The sequence below is a fragment of the Polyodon spathula genome, chromosome 2 (assembly GCF_017654505.1).
Source record: "Polyodon spathula isolate WHYD16114869_AA chromosome 2, ASM1765450v1, whole genome shotgun sequence".
Lineage (NCBI taxonomy): Eukaryota > Metazoa > Chordata > Actinopteri > Acipenseriformes > Polyodontidae > Polyodon > Polyodon spathula.
Genome location: NC_054535.1, coordinates 87,657,069 through 87,673,666, shown reverse-complemented (window position 1 = coordinate 87,673,666; position 16,598 = coordinate 87,657,069). Strand labels below are relative to the sequence as shown.

General features: G+C 36.0%; 1 protein-coding gene across 2 annotated transcripts in view; it reads left to right on the top strand.

The window, feature by feature from the left end:
• Window positions 1-4,213: 4,213 nt before the first annotated feature.
• The window catches only part of LOC121302937 (ephrin-A5-like), a 93,205-nt gene continuing 80,820 nt past the window's right edge, over window positions 4,214-16,598 (top strand). The window contains exon 1 of one of the 2 annotated variants that reach the window (XM_041233317.1): window positions 4,214-5,398. In XM_041233317.1, coding sequence (XP_041089251.1) covers window positions 5,274-5,398 — 125 coding nt within the window. In that variant the 5' untranslated portion in view covers window positions 4,214-5,273. The remainder of the gene's footprint in view (window positions 5,399-16,598) is intronic. The other variant, XM_041233308.1, reaches the window with a different exon arrangement.

Sequence of the window (16,598 nt, the reverse complement as noted above, 5' to 3'; positions counted from 1 at the left end):
TAGCCGTCGCGGAGGTCTGAAGGTAGCCAAGCAGAGTGGTGAGGATCGGGACCATCCGAGTCACTGTGCGTGCTACAGGTGGACACCAGCATCTCACTCCATCCAGCGCCAAAGCGCGGGAAGGGAGCCTCATGTTCTCGGTGGGAGCACTGCAGTATCTCTTCCACTGCTGGCCCGAAGGTATGGCCAGGAGATATCGGCGAGTCCAACAAAACCGGTTTGTCCGCGTCAGGAACTCTCGCTTGGGACAGCCAAAGCTGCCTATGAGCTACTATCAGGCTTGCAAGGCTCCGGCCCAGGGCTTGTCCTTGGCAGTTGGAAATCTGGAACAGCGTACCTGATACTAGGCACAGCTTTGAAGTCACTGGTTCAGGGAGGGGCGCTAATTGCAATATGCCATCTAGGTAAGTCGTGAGGAGGCTTGCCGTGTTCACCAGGCGTGTAAGCCTTTTTTAAATGGGTCTCTGTTACTCTGCATTGGCTGTTAGGGCATGCAGTCCTTAGGTAATCCCCCTACTGGAGGGGGTTTTCCTAATATATTTTTAAAAATATATATTTTTTCCAGTGCACCCAGCGGGTGGGCCGAGACAACCGGTGGAATCCTACTATTCAATTCTGCAGAAACGATCCTCATATTGAAGGGTGAAAATTATGAACGCTCCTGTTGCCACACTTTAATTAAGTTAACTGCTTAAATGCACTGAACTGACCAGCAGAATACATTTAATTACTGTCATTAATCTTCACAGATTGACACCACCATTAGTATGTCTACAAGTGGCTATATGTCAGATCTCTTAATACAGTCTATGAAATGTTAAACTTGAAATTTAACTTTAATAAAATCACAGCTGTACTGTTTCATGGTACATTTGCGTGTGTCCAGTGGGTAACTTCCCATTGATGTATGTCCTCATCACAGGATAATAGACACATACACTAATCTTTGTATATTGTGATTTAAACATTTAACACTGGAAAAAAGCGTGTGTGTGTGCACCACACACTGGCCGTCACAGGTGTTCCTATATATATATATATATATATATATATATATATATATATATATATATATATATATATATATATATATAATATTTAGACACAAATATTTATTTTAGGATATATAAACTGGCTAGTTTCAGTAAATGGAAAACTTAATATACATACTGCTATTGATACAGAGCTCTTTCGGTTGCTAATTCATCATATATGAGACACCAAGTTAATTGGAATGACAAAAACAACTGTGCATATATTTCAAAGTCAGCCTGATACATTACAAAGCTCTTTCAAGTTGCAGTTTGTCAATACAGATATCTACTCCAATTAAATAACCTCAATTCTGTTGCCTACTGTTGTGTCTATACTCTTTTTAAAATGTGAATTTACTAGAAAATACATGTAATGCGCTCTCTGCTGTGGCCAGGACAGTTTTATATACATTAATAATAATAAAAACACAATGCTATATAATGTATATTTTCCAGGGCCCGTGGTCAGTCCACAATCAAAAGGAGAATATGACATGTTTTCCTTTTTATTCAGTATTCCAGTTTGGAGCAGCATAATACAAGCCCACTGCCCCTGTTAAATACTTAGTATTGCCCTGATGTCAGTCACGTGGCTTTCCCCTATGGTGTTTATTTTTCTGTGTTAAAACATTCATGATTATGTCACCCCCTATTAACATTTTGACTAGAATGACTAGAATGAGCATGGTATTTGATTTTCCTGCCCGTAAACAATAAAACAAAATACAAGTTTCAACTCATAGGGATGCTCTTGTTTTGCAACTCGGTGACAGCTTTGTTCAGTGCATTCGTAAAAAAATAAATAATAATAAATCCCCTGACACACGTTTTGTAAAGTGATAGACTGGAAAGAGAACGGGTGGTGTGTATTGTAGAGAGCAACAAGTTATTTCTGGTCCCTGCTGCTTCTCGCCGCGCCAAGTTACATGCTGGCAGTCAATTATACAGCAGTCTGAAGTCTGTTGTTTTGTTTAAAAAATATCACCTAACCATGAACTGGAAATTTGAAAAAAATAGGTGTGAAAACGAATGTCTGATTTGTAATAACATGTATATTAATACTTTTTTTTTTTTCCTACAGTGCATTGAGTTGCTATATTAATTTCATGTTTATTTTGTTCGCCAACAATACACTAAACATTATAAACATGTTTTCTATCTCATATTACGGTACTTACTCGATTGGAAATCAGTTTTCTTGTATTGGAATGGTTGTGGCCTCAAATAATCGTGTGGCTTTCTGGCTTTATCTACAAGTTGTTAAAAGGAATCAAAATCCACCTTAATATAAAAAGGGGTCGATGCCTTTAAATCAGACAGTGTCCACTAGAGGGGGTCTGGGCGCTTTCAAACGCGTTAAACATTTCTATCTCACCTCAGCCTGAAGATCCAATAAGTAGAAGATGCCTCGTGATTCAAAATTATTTCAGTTTTCCTGACAGACAATTAGATTGTGCGAGAGAGACAAATCACTCAAGTATTTCAGTTTGAATGTTAAACAGTCTAGTTTTTGTATTAGTAGCCATTATTTAATTATAGGAAATACAAAGTTAGCCTAATGTCGAGACAGGCTGCCAAGTTAGTTTTATGTAAAACGCTTTAAAGGTGGCCTTATACGAGTAAAAGGCGTTTGGCCACCTTGATATGTACATTTTATCATTACTGGAACGGTGCGGGTATTACACAAGCTTCAGCTTTAGCACAACAACGCTCTCATCGGTAACACTACAGTCAGTGTAATTTTCAATTGTATTTAATTAGTTCCAACAGACATTTTTTAAAGTTTCATTAGCACTTTATATGAATACATACTCGCAAACCAATGCTAAATGTCAATTCTAGACAAGGGGGGATGATTATTTCAAAAGTGCTCTCAGCAAAGTGTCAGAAACTCAATTTCAGTGTTATTTCTGGTCTGGTCAGAACAGAATGTATCGTCGTGTAAACATACAGAACACTTTCCACAAATATAACGTTTATTAAATACACTTATATTATACATTTTAGAATCTGCTTTATATATATATAATTGAATATAATTAGTTTAAAATATTCAAATAATAGCCTATTCTATATTATTATTAAATAACTGTGACGGCTTAAAATAACAATATTTGAAATACCGAATAGGATTATTTTTTTACATTAAGAAATGTTTACTTTTGTATCATAAATTAATTACAGAACAGGTAAATTAAATAATCTGAAAAACGTACTTTAATTTAGTAGCTGTTACATTTCCAAACCAAGTTAGCACAGTTCTTCATTACTTAGTCGTGACATAAACGTAGTTGTGACATAAAAGATTATGTTATTATAAATCCATTAAACGCGTCTGTGGTTTAATGCGGGAATAAGTGCCAGTCAGTTAGTCCCATCTGAGAAGAAACAGGAGAGCTAAAAAAAAAAAAAAAAATAATAAAAATAAAAAAAAAAAATCCAACATACTTGTAAATAAATCAGTTTATTAAATGAATACATGTGAGTTGTTTTTTTTTTTTGTTTTTTTTTTTTTTGTTATTATTTATTTTTTTCTCTAAACCAACATCTGCACAAACGAATTCGTCTTTCTTGAGATGAACCCAGATGCAGCACTGGAGCTAGTCCTGTATGCATTGTTCTTAAACCGCCTTGTAGCCTACTCCAAAACGCGCACAGCAGCTATTACCCAACTTCAATTGAATTTCCCACTGTGCATTTATTTTCTTTTTAATCCCAAACGATCGCAGTATTTGTCAACAATTACTAGAGTAGGAGCATATAATCCCGGCGCTTCACACGTATTAGCAACATTTGAAGCCAAATACTCTGAGTAAGCCTGCGTCATGAATGAACCACTGAGACAGGGAGCTTGGCGTGCAAAAAAGAAATAATCATTCGACTGTACAGTGGTAACATCTAGGCGATGCCTGGATGGCATCTGTGTATGGTTACGTGTACTGTTAGTTGACAAGGTAATTATTTTACATTTTTCAGTTTAATCTGTTTGCAAATGCATTTATCCTTATACCAACCGGCGGTCTACTCTTTTGGAACGAGGCATTCAGATCGCTTTCAGTAATTGAATTAGTTGAGGCTTTGGGAGGAGTGTGTTTTTTTCCTTGAAACGCCCATTTTCATAGTTGAAAACCAATGAGGTTGCGCTGTGTGGGGCAGGAGCCGAACCCACTCACACACACTGGGTGAGTGGCTGCCTTTGCTCTAACCTTCTCATTCCGTCTAACTGAACGGCACGAAGTAGCACATGATCAGCGACTCATTTCAGTATTCCTTATATATTGGATCATTGGGACTACTCGCATTCAGATCCAGGATTTACAACCGGGTGTACTATGTTGAAGTATTTGAAAATGCTTATTTGCTTTTCATTTCAGGAAAGGAGTTTTTTTCCTCATCCGTGACAGTTTGAAGGCAACCCCTGACTGAGCACCCAGCTCCTTTATTCCTCACGAAAAAGGCATAAAAAAACCAAAAAAAAAAAAAACATTTTGAATCAGCTCTTGGGGTTTTATCTTAAAGTTACAAAAACAGACTTCAGAAACAGTGGACTTAAAACGCAAAATATGAACTGAAAAAAACTACTGTCTTTTATTTCGAGATTCTTTGACTGGTTACTGGTGGTTTGTGTTTTACAATGACTGGCTTTGCCCTGTCTGTATGACGACCTGGAAACACAGAGAGTTTTGTAACACTGTGGATATTATAAATACATTTTCACGTTTTGCTTGCTTTGCCTGGATCAGCCTACACGGTACATTTTCAGTTTGTTTGGAGCGGTCCTGACAGATAAGCATTGCATACAAACTGGCACTGTCCAGAACTGATGCAGCTGCTGACAATAACACACAAACTCAACGCGAACATCATAAAAAAAGGATCCTCAGCTGGAAGCACCATATTGACTTCATCAACGTTATAAACTACGTGAGCCGATAGACACTTGCTTTTTCTTAGATTTAATCCAACTTTTACCGTCGGATCTGTGACTCTTGCAGTTAATCAGTCCAATTGCATTGCATATGATCGGCTCGGTCCAGGCTGCAATACAGGCTCTTCACGCACTATTTTAATTGTATATTTCCAGATACTGATACATAACAAATATTGCTGCATTTTCTAAAAGGTCAGGCCCACTGATGTAATTGAGATTTATTTCTCCGATAAAAAGTTGTTTCTGACCCGAACACAGCTTTATAAAAAACAGTTTCGAAGAGGATTGCGTGCCGGACTTTAGTAGTGATGTTGCATGTGGAGATGCTGATGTTCGTTTTTCTGATCCTGTGGATGTGTGTATTTAGCCAGGATCCCGGGTCCAAGGTAGTGGCTGATCGCTATGCCGTCTTCTGGAACAGCACTAACCCCAGGTAAGTAACACTCAAATGGGGGAGAAGGCCTTCGAGGGCCGTGGCTCAGAAACTTACCAAGGTCGGGGAGGAAGACGTCCGTGTCAAGACAGTTGGGTTGTGCGGGTAGAATTTAGTATATGTGTGGAGAATGTCAGTAAGATGCTATTAACGATGCTTGTTTAGACTTTCCATTAAGACATATTTTAAGGCACTATATCAATTTAGGTTACTGATCAAGGGTACCTTTATTTTATACTTTATTATACCCACAACCCCTTCACACACAAATTATATATGAACAGTGCTGGTTTCATTTTAAGAGGGGGAAGCGTTAAGTTGGCAAATAGTTTTTCAGATACCTGCGCTATGACCATGTTTATTTTGTCAATTAAAAACAAACTACAACTTTGTAACCATTTTATGTAGATGTCGCTAGATGTTTCAGTAACATTTTAGTAAGATGCAATTCAAGAACATCATGGAACCAGAACTCTCCCCCCTCCAACAAAAAAGCAAAACAAAATCTAAAATGGACTTTTATGCCCACAAGTAAGGTATACGCTGTTGCACGTAATGCTACTGTTAGCATTGAATAGTTTATCTGAACAATCAATAAAATGTCAATTGTTCAGTAAACTATACAGCTGAACTGCTGAAAAGTGAAGTGTACTGGAGTTTAGATTGCTGATAGAAACAGGTGTTCTCGCTGTTAATACGCGTTGAAATACAGTACGTCTGGTTCAGGTGACTACAAAACATATGTTTTCTATTCAATGTAGTTACCTGAATATTGTCATCTTTATCTTAAACAATGTTTCCAACCAAAACTTTCAATTGTTATTTTTAATTCCCTGAGTCTTAAAGGTAGCGAGGCATTTTCTGGGTTATCTCCAGACCATAAACCAAATACTAGTGTTTGTTTGGGGCTTAGAACATAGATTTTTGTTACAGGTCATCGTTTCATAGATTTTTCTGTGTGGTGAAAAAAAAACCTCTTATATTGAGGATTTTTGCTAATGTGATTGCTCATAGCTGATAAGTCCATCTCTTATAATCGTAACATCGTCAGGTTTGAAACCCTCAAAGCAAAGTCATTTTAGTTTTCATTGACAGGATCACACTGCTTGAAGGTAAACTTTATTTTTTAACCTTGCAGTGACAGACATAACAGATCTCAAGTTTACTCTGAATTATGTTAGCTAGAATAACCTTTAAGTATCTATTATTTACAGAGCAATTATTCATGTGAACCTGGTAAACGAAGAATATATCTATTTTCTTTTTTAAATATGGAGATGATAAATCCTATTTAAATATGCAGCAGTGAGGTGTATCTAATGTACAATCAAAATTAAAGACTAATATATTACAAACATTACTATGTAAATATGTTTTTAAAATGTTGGTCTAATCGTGTGGAGACTTTTGAAATATACACAGGTTTTGATTCCTAGGAAAATGTTCCTGACATGTAAATTCAACAGAAAGTTTGAGTCTAAAATATACTTGGCTGATTAAATGCTAAGCTACTCCATTCATTGACAAAGTAATATTATTGGAATGCTAAGCTACTCCATTCATTGACAAAGTAATATTATTGGAATGCACTTCTAAGTTACTGTGCAGCTTTTACAGTGGGAAAAGTTAAGTGCTTTTAAGTCAAAATAATCTTTTTTTTTTTTTTTTTTTTTTTTTTACTTTCAAATTTATAGAGAAAAAATAGAAAGACTAAACTATTCTAAACCATACAAGGAACTTACCGATTTAGAAGAATCTTTTCCACATCCTTCACAAATACCAATAAAACGAGATTGTTTCGCACTATCCTCAAAGCATTACACTTGTATTTGACTGAACTAACGATAAAAAGTATATATATATATATATATATATATATATATATATATATATATATATATATATATATATATATATAGAGAGAGAGCGAGATTGTCAGTGAGCTACTGTAACAACAGTAGCTATTGAATAGAGAATTTATTATGGACCTCTAATAGCAGTGGAAAATGTATGCCTGCTTCCCATAACAAAACTGTTAAATTGGCTATATCGCTTTTTCGTTGCATAGATTCGCTTCAGTTTCTGTGTTCCTTTTCAAATAAATACTGTGTGCCAGGTGTCGTTTACTCCAAAGTGCAATTTCCATAGTTTCATGTGAAAGGAAAATGTGAAGGTCTGAAAACTAGCAACAAGGGAAAACTAGCAATTCAGTTGTTTTGTATTAGCGCTTCTATTTGTAAATAAAAAGGCTTGTGATGATTTTATCCACTCTGAATTACTAAACAAATTACAAGTCTTTATGATATATATTTCTTCTTTTCAAAGTATTCAAAGTTTGTTTCTTTTGATGCTTTCTCAAGTAGCTTCCTATATTTCCTATCACATTTTCCAGAGTTTGAAACTACACCAAATATTGATTTGGTTTCCAGAATTCTATAGGGAATGTGGTACATCCTCATATAAATATAGACAAATGAACATGTAAATAATTAAAAAAAAAAAATTGTTGTATATTCAGACATGTACTAGACTGTAGACTGACTCCCAGTATTGTGCAGTGCAACTATCTTTAACAGTCAAAAATAAAAAAACTTGTTTCTGTAGTCACTTTAGATTGTACAGTAGATTAAGCAAGTGTGTGCTTCTCGTGGATTCGCTCATGGGAATTTCTCGCTGCTTTCAGTGTTGTCTGCTAATGCTGCCTTGCAAATCAACTCTTCAACAAATCTTTATTAGTGATAAACATAATGTCATTATGATATTCAGGTTTTAAAATTGATCGGCAAGTATCTTGGAATCACTGTTCTGTTAAAGAAAAATTATTAAAAAAAAACAAACAGTTGTGCTGACATTTGAGTCCACTTGTCAGAAGAAAAAACTCAAAAGAATCAGCATTCCTTACTTTAAATTGTAGGACAGACAGGGGTAAATTGATATTTTACCCCTGCATATAGACAGGAGTCATTTATTTCCCAGTGTTATTGAATTTCTGGATTTTAATATGCATCAAATAGACAGTAAAACAGAGAGTTTTTTATTTTTTATTATCACAACTTTTCAGTGCCTTATGTTGCTAGTTTTCTCACTTTCAGTAGCATTATTGAGAGCTTATTTGATTTGTCAGCCTTAGGGCATCACTATCTACCACTAAGCAGGAGAATGCTTTTTCCTATGTGTAGATACATTTTTCTGTTTAAAGAATTTAAAATTTTTTTGTTTTTTTACAGTGGAAGGATTTACTATATATTAAACTGTGTGCATTTGATTTAACATAGTAAACTGCCTGTCCTGTTCACATTCATGGGGTTTACATCTGCTTATTGTTTATTGTGTAATGTGCATCTTGTTTCGGGTTAAACTGGTTAAATATACTGTATCAACTTTATACCCATATGTATTATTTCTCTGTCCAGTTTAGTTACAATTACTTACCCACTGCTGTATTTATCATTAGTGATAAAACAATAATATCATAAAGTATTTCAAGAGTTTATTATTTCCAGCTCTGCTGATTCTCTGTACTTTAACCACAAGGAACTCTGGGTTTGGGCACAATGGGGCGATGGTTTTACAGGCCTAGGCCCCATAAGAGAGGACACCTAGTTAAGGGGTTAATTACTGAACTGGACTTCTGTCCAATGAAACATGCAAATGCACTTAATGAAGGGAATGCATAGCAGCCCGCCCATCAGCCCTGTTTCCTGTTGGCAAGGTTCAGATAAAGATGAGCCTTTCTCTCTCTCTCCCCCTGTTGCTATGGACCCAGCAATCACACAGCTCCATGCTGGGCTGAGAAAATGAATGAATACAATTAGTACTTCAGGAGCCCTGGCCCCAGCTGGGTATGCTTGTGAGAAAGACACGCATATTGAAGAGGAATTCTTTGGAAATAATCTGTACAAGAATTGATAGTGTCTTTACAAGAATTTTAAATTTAATGCCTTGAAGTAAAGGCCTTTTTTTTTTTTTTTTCAATAAATAGCTTCAATTGAATGTAGCGGGTCATCGTTTGACAGTCGCGGTTCTTTCCAGAAACACTTGGGTAGTTACATTTTTAAAGTTTAAATTTTGGGATTGTGAATTCTGTGAATCACATTTTTTAAAATAGTTTCTGTAATGCTGTTGATACCCATTCCCGAATGCTGATTTACACTTTGCTGCAGAAGTAATATTGTGATACAAAAAACAATCTTATATTGTAATTTTATATATATTTTTAAAATTAGGCTTAGAAGTGCATTTATTTTGAATCAAAGTTCCTCATGGGAAGTGGAAAGAACTTGTTTAGCACTATCCACTGTACAGTACAGGTAAAACAATACACTTCTATTTGTAGTTTTGACTTGCTTGCTTTGTGTATAGAATTAGTTATGTGACATATTTCCACAACTGAAATTGTAATTGTAAATACTGTACAACCATTGTAGTTTTATATAATGTTTTGCTGTTTTTTTTTAAAAAATAATGTTAAGTTATTATACCTGCCAAGGAAAAGCAGAACCCCAAATCCTCTAGGTGCATATCAATTAGAATAAATGTCTCCTGGCTTTAATAGACATCCAATGTCTATTGCAGTTCCCATCATAAAGAGGCCATGGTAGCTGTTCCAGTAATTAAACCCTCATAATAACTGTATTATTTCTCATACACTGAGAGAGGAGAAGGCAGAGGGTTCTAGTACTGAGTTTGCTCTGTCAGGAGAACAATGAAAACTAATTACACACTCTGCTATCACTATTGTTGCTAGGCTTGTCATTGGAGGAATGAACATGACAAACTATGTGTGTTTTGTTTCTGAGTGAGGTTTATGACACACAACTTTGAGAAAAGAGTTGCTTGGGTTGTTTCTTCCATGCCAAGCACCCCTTCCTTAGTCCCCCCCCTTCATTAGCCCTCCCCCATGTTTTCCCAGTGTTTCATTTTTCTGTTCCCAAGTCTTGTTTTTTATGTACTCAGCCGGGTTTCCTCTGTTTTTAAGGTTAATGTGCTGAGCCCTTCACTCAAACTGCTGGGATCAAAGAGAGTGGGAGCAAGAATTCATTAGTGAGAACTAATAAGCCAGACTCAGGGATAACCCTGTGCTTGAATGGTAAACAGAGTAGAGAAGCCCCACAAAACAAAAACAGAAATATCAAATTAAGCATTGAACCTGAAATTACACATGAACTAGCCAGTAGTTAATTGATTGTATTTAATAAGAACATTGTGATAGTTAAGATGACTTTTAGAGCCTTTATAAATGGCACCAACTTCATTTCAACATGTAAGAATAGAAGATACAATATGATTAATACTTAGTCATCAGAATCAATAAAAACAAAAACTATAGTTCTGTAATATAAGGTTCCATTTAATGCTTTAAAATAATAGTGTGATAATAAAGTCAACTTAAATAGTTGAGGAATTTCCACTCATGAAAAAGGATTCCACATTGTGAAAAAGGATTCTTAACAACCACAATGAAAGAGCTCTTATTAGCCTTGTGTCTATCATATTATTAGCAAATTAAAATAACCCATTGTATAGAAAGTGCAGATGTGGGGAAGCATCCATTTCCATTTGTGTGAGGATGTGTTTTGGGATTAGTTTTACATGAGTAAGTATTAGAGAAGCAACAGCAGTCCTTCACAGGTTCAGTCAGTGCTGCACAGCCCCGTTCAAATGAAGCAGCAGTACCCATACTTGACCTTTAAGGTGCACTCTTGTTCAGATCTGAGTGGGGACATTTTTTTTTATACCTGCAGCCATCTGGCAGAGTTTTATTAGGAAATGGCAAAAGCCTGCTTGATCCAGAGTCGCTGACTGGTAACATTTGTAGACTTTCATTTTTTTTTTTATACCTGTTTTTATGTAATTGGAGCACAACATTCTCCATTGATGGGCAGGTGATCTCATGGATTACTCTGTCTCCATGTAAGAGGAGAAGGCGGCTAGGTGGGGATCAGTCTGTGGCTGGGTAAGAAGTACTAGTGTTTACAAACATAAAAGTGATGTGCTTTGATTCACCAGATGACCACATTTTTAGTAGACGTTAAACGTACAGTAAATATACATAAGTTGGATGCGGTCATATAAAATCAATCAATTAGTTTTTTAAGTCCAACAAATAGCCGTGTTTATTGTAATAGCAATTGCTTAATCTCAATCGGACACATCTCCCCCTTTATCCTTTAAATGCCAAGCTTTTATAGTAAGTGTTTGGTCAAAAACTGTTTGCTGTTCTTTCTTAAACATGCTCTCATACTTTCCACTGGCATCAGCCATAAATTTCTGTCAAACCCACATCATGTATGTGATATTATCCAGGTTATATTAATTAAATGTAAATCACTGCCATTAAACATTGTATAGTTTACCATATATTTTGTTTGGAGCAAGGTTTTAGCAATACACAGCGTGCACAACTCTTATTAGGAAACCAAATTCCTTTTTTCTTTTTTTTTTCCCCCAATGTTGTAATGAAAATGAACAAATTGAAAATGCTTCCGGTTTAAGTAAGACCATTTGAACACTTCTCTTTACAGTAGCTTGTATTTCAGCATTTTCTGAAACCAAGAGATGAATACTGTGCTTGGGGAGGGAGGTAGATCAGTCTGAGTTGTCAGTTCTTGGACAGTAAACCTACAGAAATGTAATTTGAGGAGTGTAGCAGTTAAAAGTTAAGTCTTTTACTTTTTGTCCTCAAACCTCACTTCATTTGCATTGGACTACAGGATATATCTTTTAATGTCAAAGCACATTCTCAGAACTGTGAATTAAAGTGAAATCCTCAGCGCATAGTGAAAAAGCTGATTTTTTTAAACTGGTTCCATACTTACAAGGACATGGATTCAACTGATTTGGAAGAGTTTTAGGTAGCTTAAAGAAACTTGTTCTTACAAAACCATTCCTGACAGCTATTGGGGTGTAAAATTGGAGTTCCAGCGAAGGTAGCTCTTTCAAGAGATTTTGAGACACAAAAGAGTTGGGTTAAGTAGATACTTTTGGACTAAACATGCATGTGGTCCTAATTGCGATTAATAGGTGTGTTTACACTAGCACATATATTCCGCAACGAGAGGACACGCTTTACGATTCCAGAACACTTTGCTTGTGTAAATGCGCTGAGGACATATTCTGGTAAGATTGAAGAAAATGTCATCACGGTGCTGCTTTTGAAACGGAAGAGGGAACACAACATTTTCGACTTGAACCATCTAAATAAAGTAAGACGTTGTAAATATATATATATATATATATATATATATATATATATATATATATATATATATATATATATATATATATATATATATATATATATATATATATAAATTGTGTTGTAGCTCACCTTTCTTCGGAAGTTCTACAAATGGCCAAAATTCTAAATATGGAGCTTGATGATGTCGTCATTACGACACAACGTCAGCGGCTCTTCTTCTTACGGTGTAGCAAAGGAGAAGCCATACTAATGGGGGATTTCAACTTCCCCCAAATAAAATGGGAAAACCCGGTGGGTAGCACGAACGATGAAATAGAAATGGTGGAAATGACAAATGACTGCTTCCTAACACAATTTGTCAAGGCACCGACTAGAGGGGAGGCATGCCTTGATTTAGTCTTTTCAAATAACGAAGATAGAATAACTAAAACAGAGGTCAGAGAACCACTGGCAAACTCAGACCACAACATGGTCTCATTTGAAGTGTTTTTTAAATCCCCAAAAGTAATGACTAACGCTAAGGTTTACAATTTTAGAAAAGCAAACTATGAAGGTATGAAACAGAGACTTACAGAAGTAGATTGGAGTAAAATAGAGAAAACACCCACAGAAGAAGGATGGTTGTTCTTCAAAAATGTAGTACTTGAGGCGCAAAACAATTATATCCCTAAAGTAGACAAATCTGAATGTAAAACTAAATTGCCAAAATGGTTTAATAGATCAATTAAAAAATTAAAAAGTTAGAAAGGCCAAGAGAGAAATAGAAATGAACATTGCTAAGGGAGCTAAAACCAATTCCAAAATGTTTTTCCAATATTACAACAGCAAGCGAACATTCAAAGAGGAGATTAAATGTTTAAGAGATACAAATGGCAAAATCGTAGATGAAGAAAAAAATAGCAAATATATTAAATGATTACTTTTCACAAGTTTTTACAAAGGAAGATACTGACAACATGCACCACATGTCATCCAGTTCCTATCCAGTTTTAAATAACTTTAGCATAACTGAGGCAGAAGTGTTAAAGGGACTAGGAGCTCTTAAAATAAACAAATCCCCTGGGCCGGATGAGATCCTCCCAGTAGTACTCAAAGAAATGAAAGAAGTAATTTACAAACCGCTAACCAAGATCATGCAGCAGTCTCTTGACACAGGGGTGGTACCGACAGACTGGAAAATTGCAAACGTAATACCGATCCACAAAAAGGGAAACAAAACTGAACCAGGTAACTACAGACCAGTAAGCCTGACTTCTATTATATGCAAACTTATGGAAACTATAATAAGATCCAAAATGGAAAATTACCTATATGGTAACAGGGTCCTGGGAGACAGTCAACATGGTTTTAGGAAAGGGAGATTGTGTCTAACTAACTTGATTGATTTTTTTGAGGATGCAACATCGATAATGGATAATTGCAAAGCATATGACATGGTTTATTTAGATTTCCAGAAAGCTTTTGACAAAGTCCCGCACAAAAGATTAATTCTCAAACTGAACGCAGTTGGGATTCAAGGAAACACATGTACATGGATTAGGGAGTGGTTAACATGTAGAAAACAGAAAGTACTGATTAGAGGAAAAACCTCAGAATGGAGTGTGGTAACCAGCGGTGTACCACAGGGATCAGTATTAGGTCCTCTGCTATTCCTAATCTACATTAATGATTTAGATTCTGGTATAGTAAGCAAACTTGTTAAATTTGCAGACGACACAAAAGTAGGAGGAGTGGCAAACACTGTTGCAGCAGCAAAGGTCATTCAAAATGATCTAGACAAGATTCAGAACTGGGCAGTCACATGGCAAATGACATTTAATAGAGAAAAGTGTAAGGTACTGCACGCAGGAAATAAAAATGTACATTATAAATATCATATGGGAGATACTGAAATTGGAGAAGGAATCTATGAAAAAGACCTAGGAGTTTTTGTTGACTCAGAAATGTCTTCATCTAGACAATGTGGGGAAGCTATAAAAAAGGCTAACAAGATGCTCGGATACATTGTGAAAAGTGTTGAATTTAAATCAAGGGAAGTAATGTTAAAACTGTACAATGCACTAGTAAGATCTCATCTTGAATATTGTGTGCAGTTCTGGTCACCTCGCTATAAAAAAGATATTGCTGCTCTAGAAAGAGTGCAAAGAAGAGCGACCAGAATTATTCCGGGCTTAAAAGGCATGTCATATGCAGACAGGCTAAAAGAATTGAATCTGTTCAGTCTTGAACAAAGAAGACTACGTGTCGACCTAATTCAAGCATTCAAAATTCTAAAAGGTATTGACAGTGTCGACCCAAGGGACTTTTTCAGCCTGAAAAAAGAAACAAGGACCAGGGGTCACAAATGGAGTTTAGACGAAGGGGCGTTCAGAACAGAAAATAGGAGGCACTTTTTTACACAGAGAATTGTGAGGGTCTGGAATCAACTCCCCAGTAATGTTGTTGAAGCTGACACCATGGGATCCTTCAAGAAGCTGCTTGATGAGATTTTGGGATCAATAAGCTACTAACAACCAAACGAGCAAGATGGGCCGAATGGCCTCTTCTCGTGTGTAAACTTTCTTATCTTCTTATGTTCTTATGCTCTTACAAAGTAAGCATGCTCACACTTCTGTCCTGAGAGAACTACCCCCTGCTGTTTTATGCACGGATAAACGCACCGTTTCTGAATCTTTTGTACCGGAATCGTTACGGAAGGGTTCCGGAACTACAGTGTAAGAAAGAAAAAAAAAAAAAAAAAAGGATTAACGTTGAAGTCATTTAAAAAAATAACATGATGGAAATTACTGGAGACAGGAATAAAAAAATAAATAAATAAATTAAAAAAAAAAATACCTGGAAGGGTAAATCAAAAAGCCACTTTAAGTTGGCACTTAGCCATTCAATTTGAAGTTTATAAGAAAATATTTTTATATTGTATCCAAGCTTTGAAGTTTGTCAGTAGGTCACCAGAATGTAATTTTGCTCTGCGGTAGCCACGGCATAGCTTTAGACATGGTTAGATTATTTTAATTTGCCTTTTACTTGTACATACTTTATTTAATTATATAAATGTTGACTGATAAGGGCTAAACAAAGCAGACATTTAACCCTCTTGTGGTAGAGGAGTGTGTTGGACTGCAAAATGCCTCTTTTTACTGATCCTTTTTTTGAAACTTCTATATATAGAAAGATATATCTTCCATGCACAATATGAAATAACCAGTACACAATGAGAGTAACTAAACATTCAAACATTCTTTTAACCTTTTTCCAAATAACCGTAACATTTTATTTAAGGGGAATTCATTTTTTAATTTTTTTTTGCAAACTTTGTTTCTTTGATTTAGCCCCCCCCCCCCCCCCTTTTATTATCAAGGTTTTTTTTTGTGTTGTATTCTGTTTACCCTCATTTTTTCCTCCCCAAGAAAAGCCGGGAGCCATGCATGGCTCCCTGCTGGTAAGTTCTGCTTTGAAGGAGCCACAAAACAGTCGCATCAAACTGCAGTAAATATTGACTGGGTCTCTGAGCTGAACCCTTCTCAAAGCCAGCGCTGCCAACTTGAAAGGCTCCTATTGTTCCTCTCTTAGTCAGCACTCTATAGCTGGGGCTGAAAGTATGCATGTGTTAAAGGAGAATAAAGAGAGAGGGGAAATTAAACAGGGAGCACAGTTGAACTTGTAAATGCTCAATGTGGAGGAAAAGGAAGCCTACAAAAAAGGGTAAAGGCTTATGCCACGTAACAGAACCTTTGAAGAGCGCAGTGAAAAACACTGGAGTAAATAATGCATGTAGCTGCACTTGTCTCATTTTAAAGGTATCATTTTAAAAGACTGGTGTTCTGCAAGTGTATCAGAGATAGGATTACCCCATACACGTTTGAATTCTATTACTACTGTACACCACTCTATAGTACGCAACTGTAAAGGTTTCAGTTATTCACTATATGTCTTAAACTTGTAGCTTAACCAAGCTGGCATTGATATTTTAATTTATCAGCATTTTAATGTAAGTAGCAT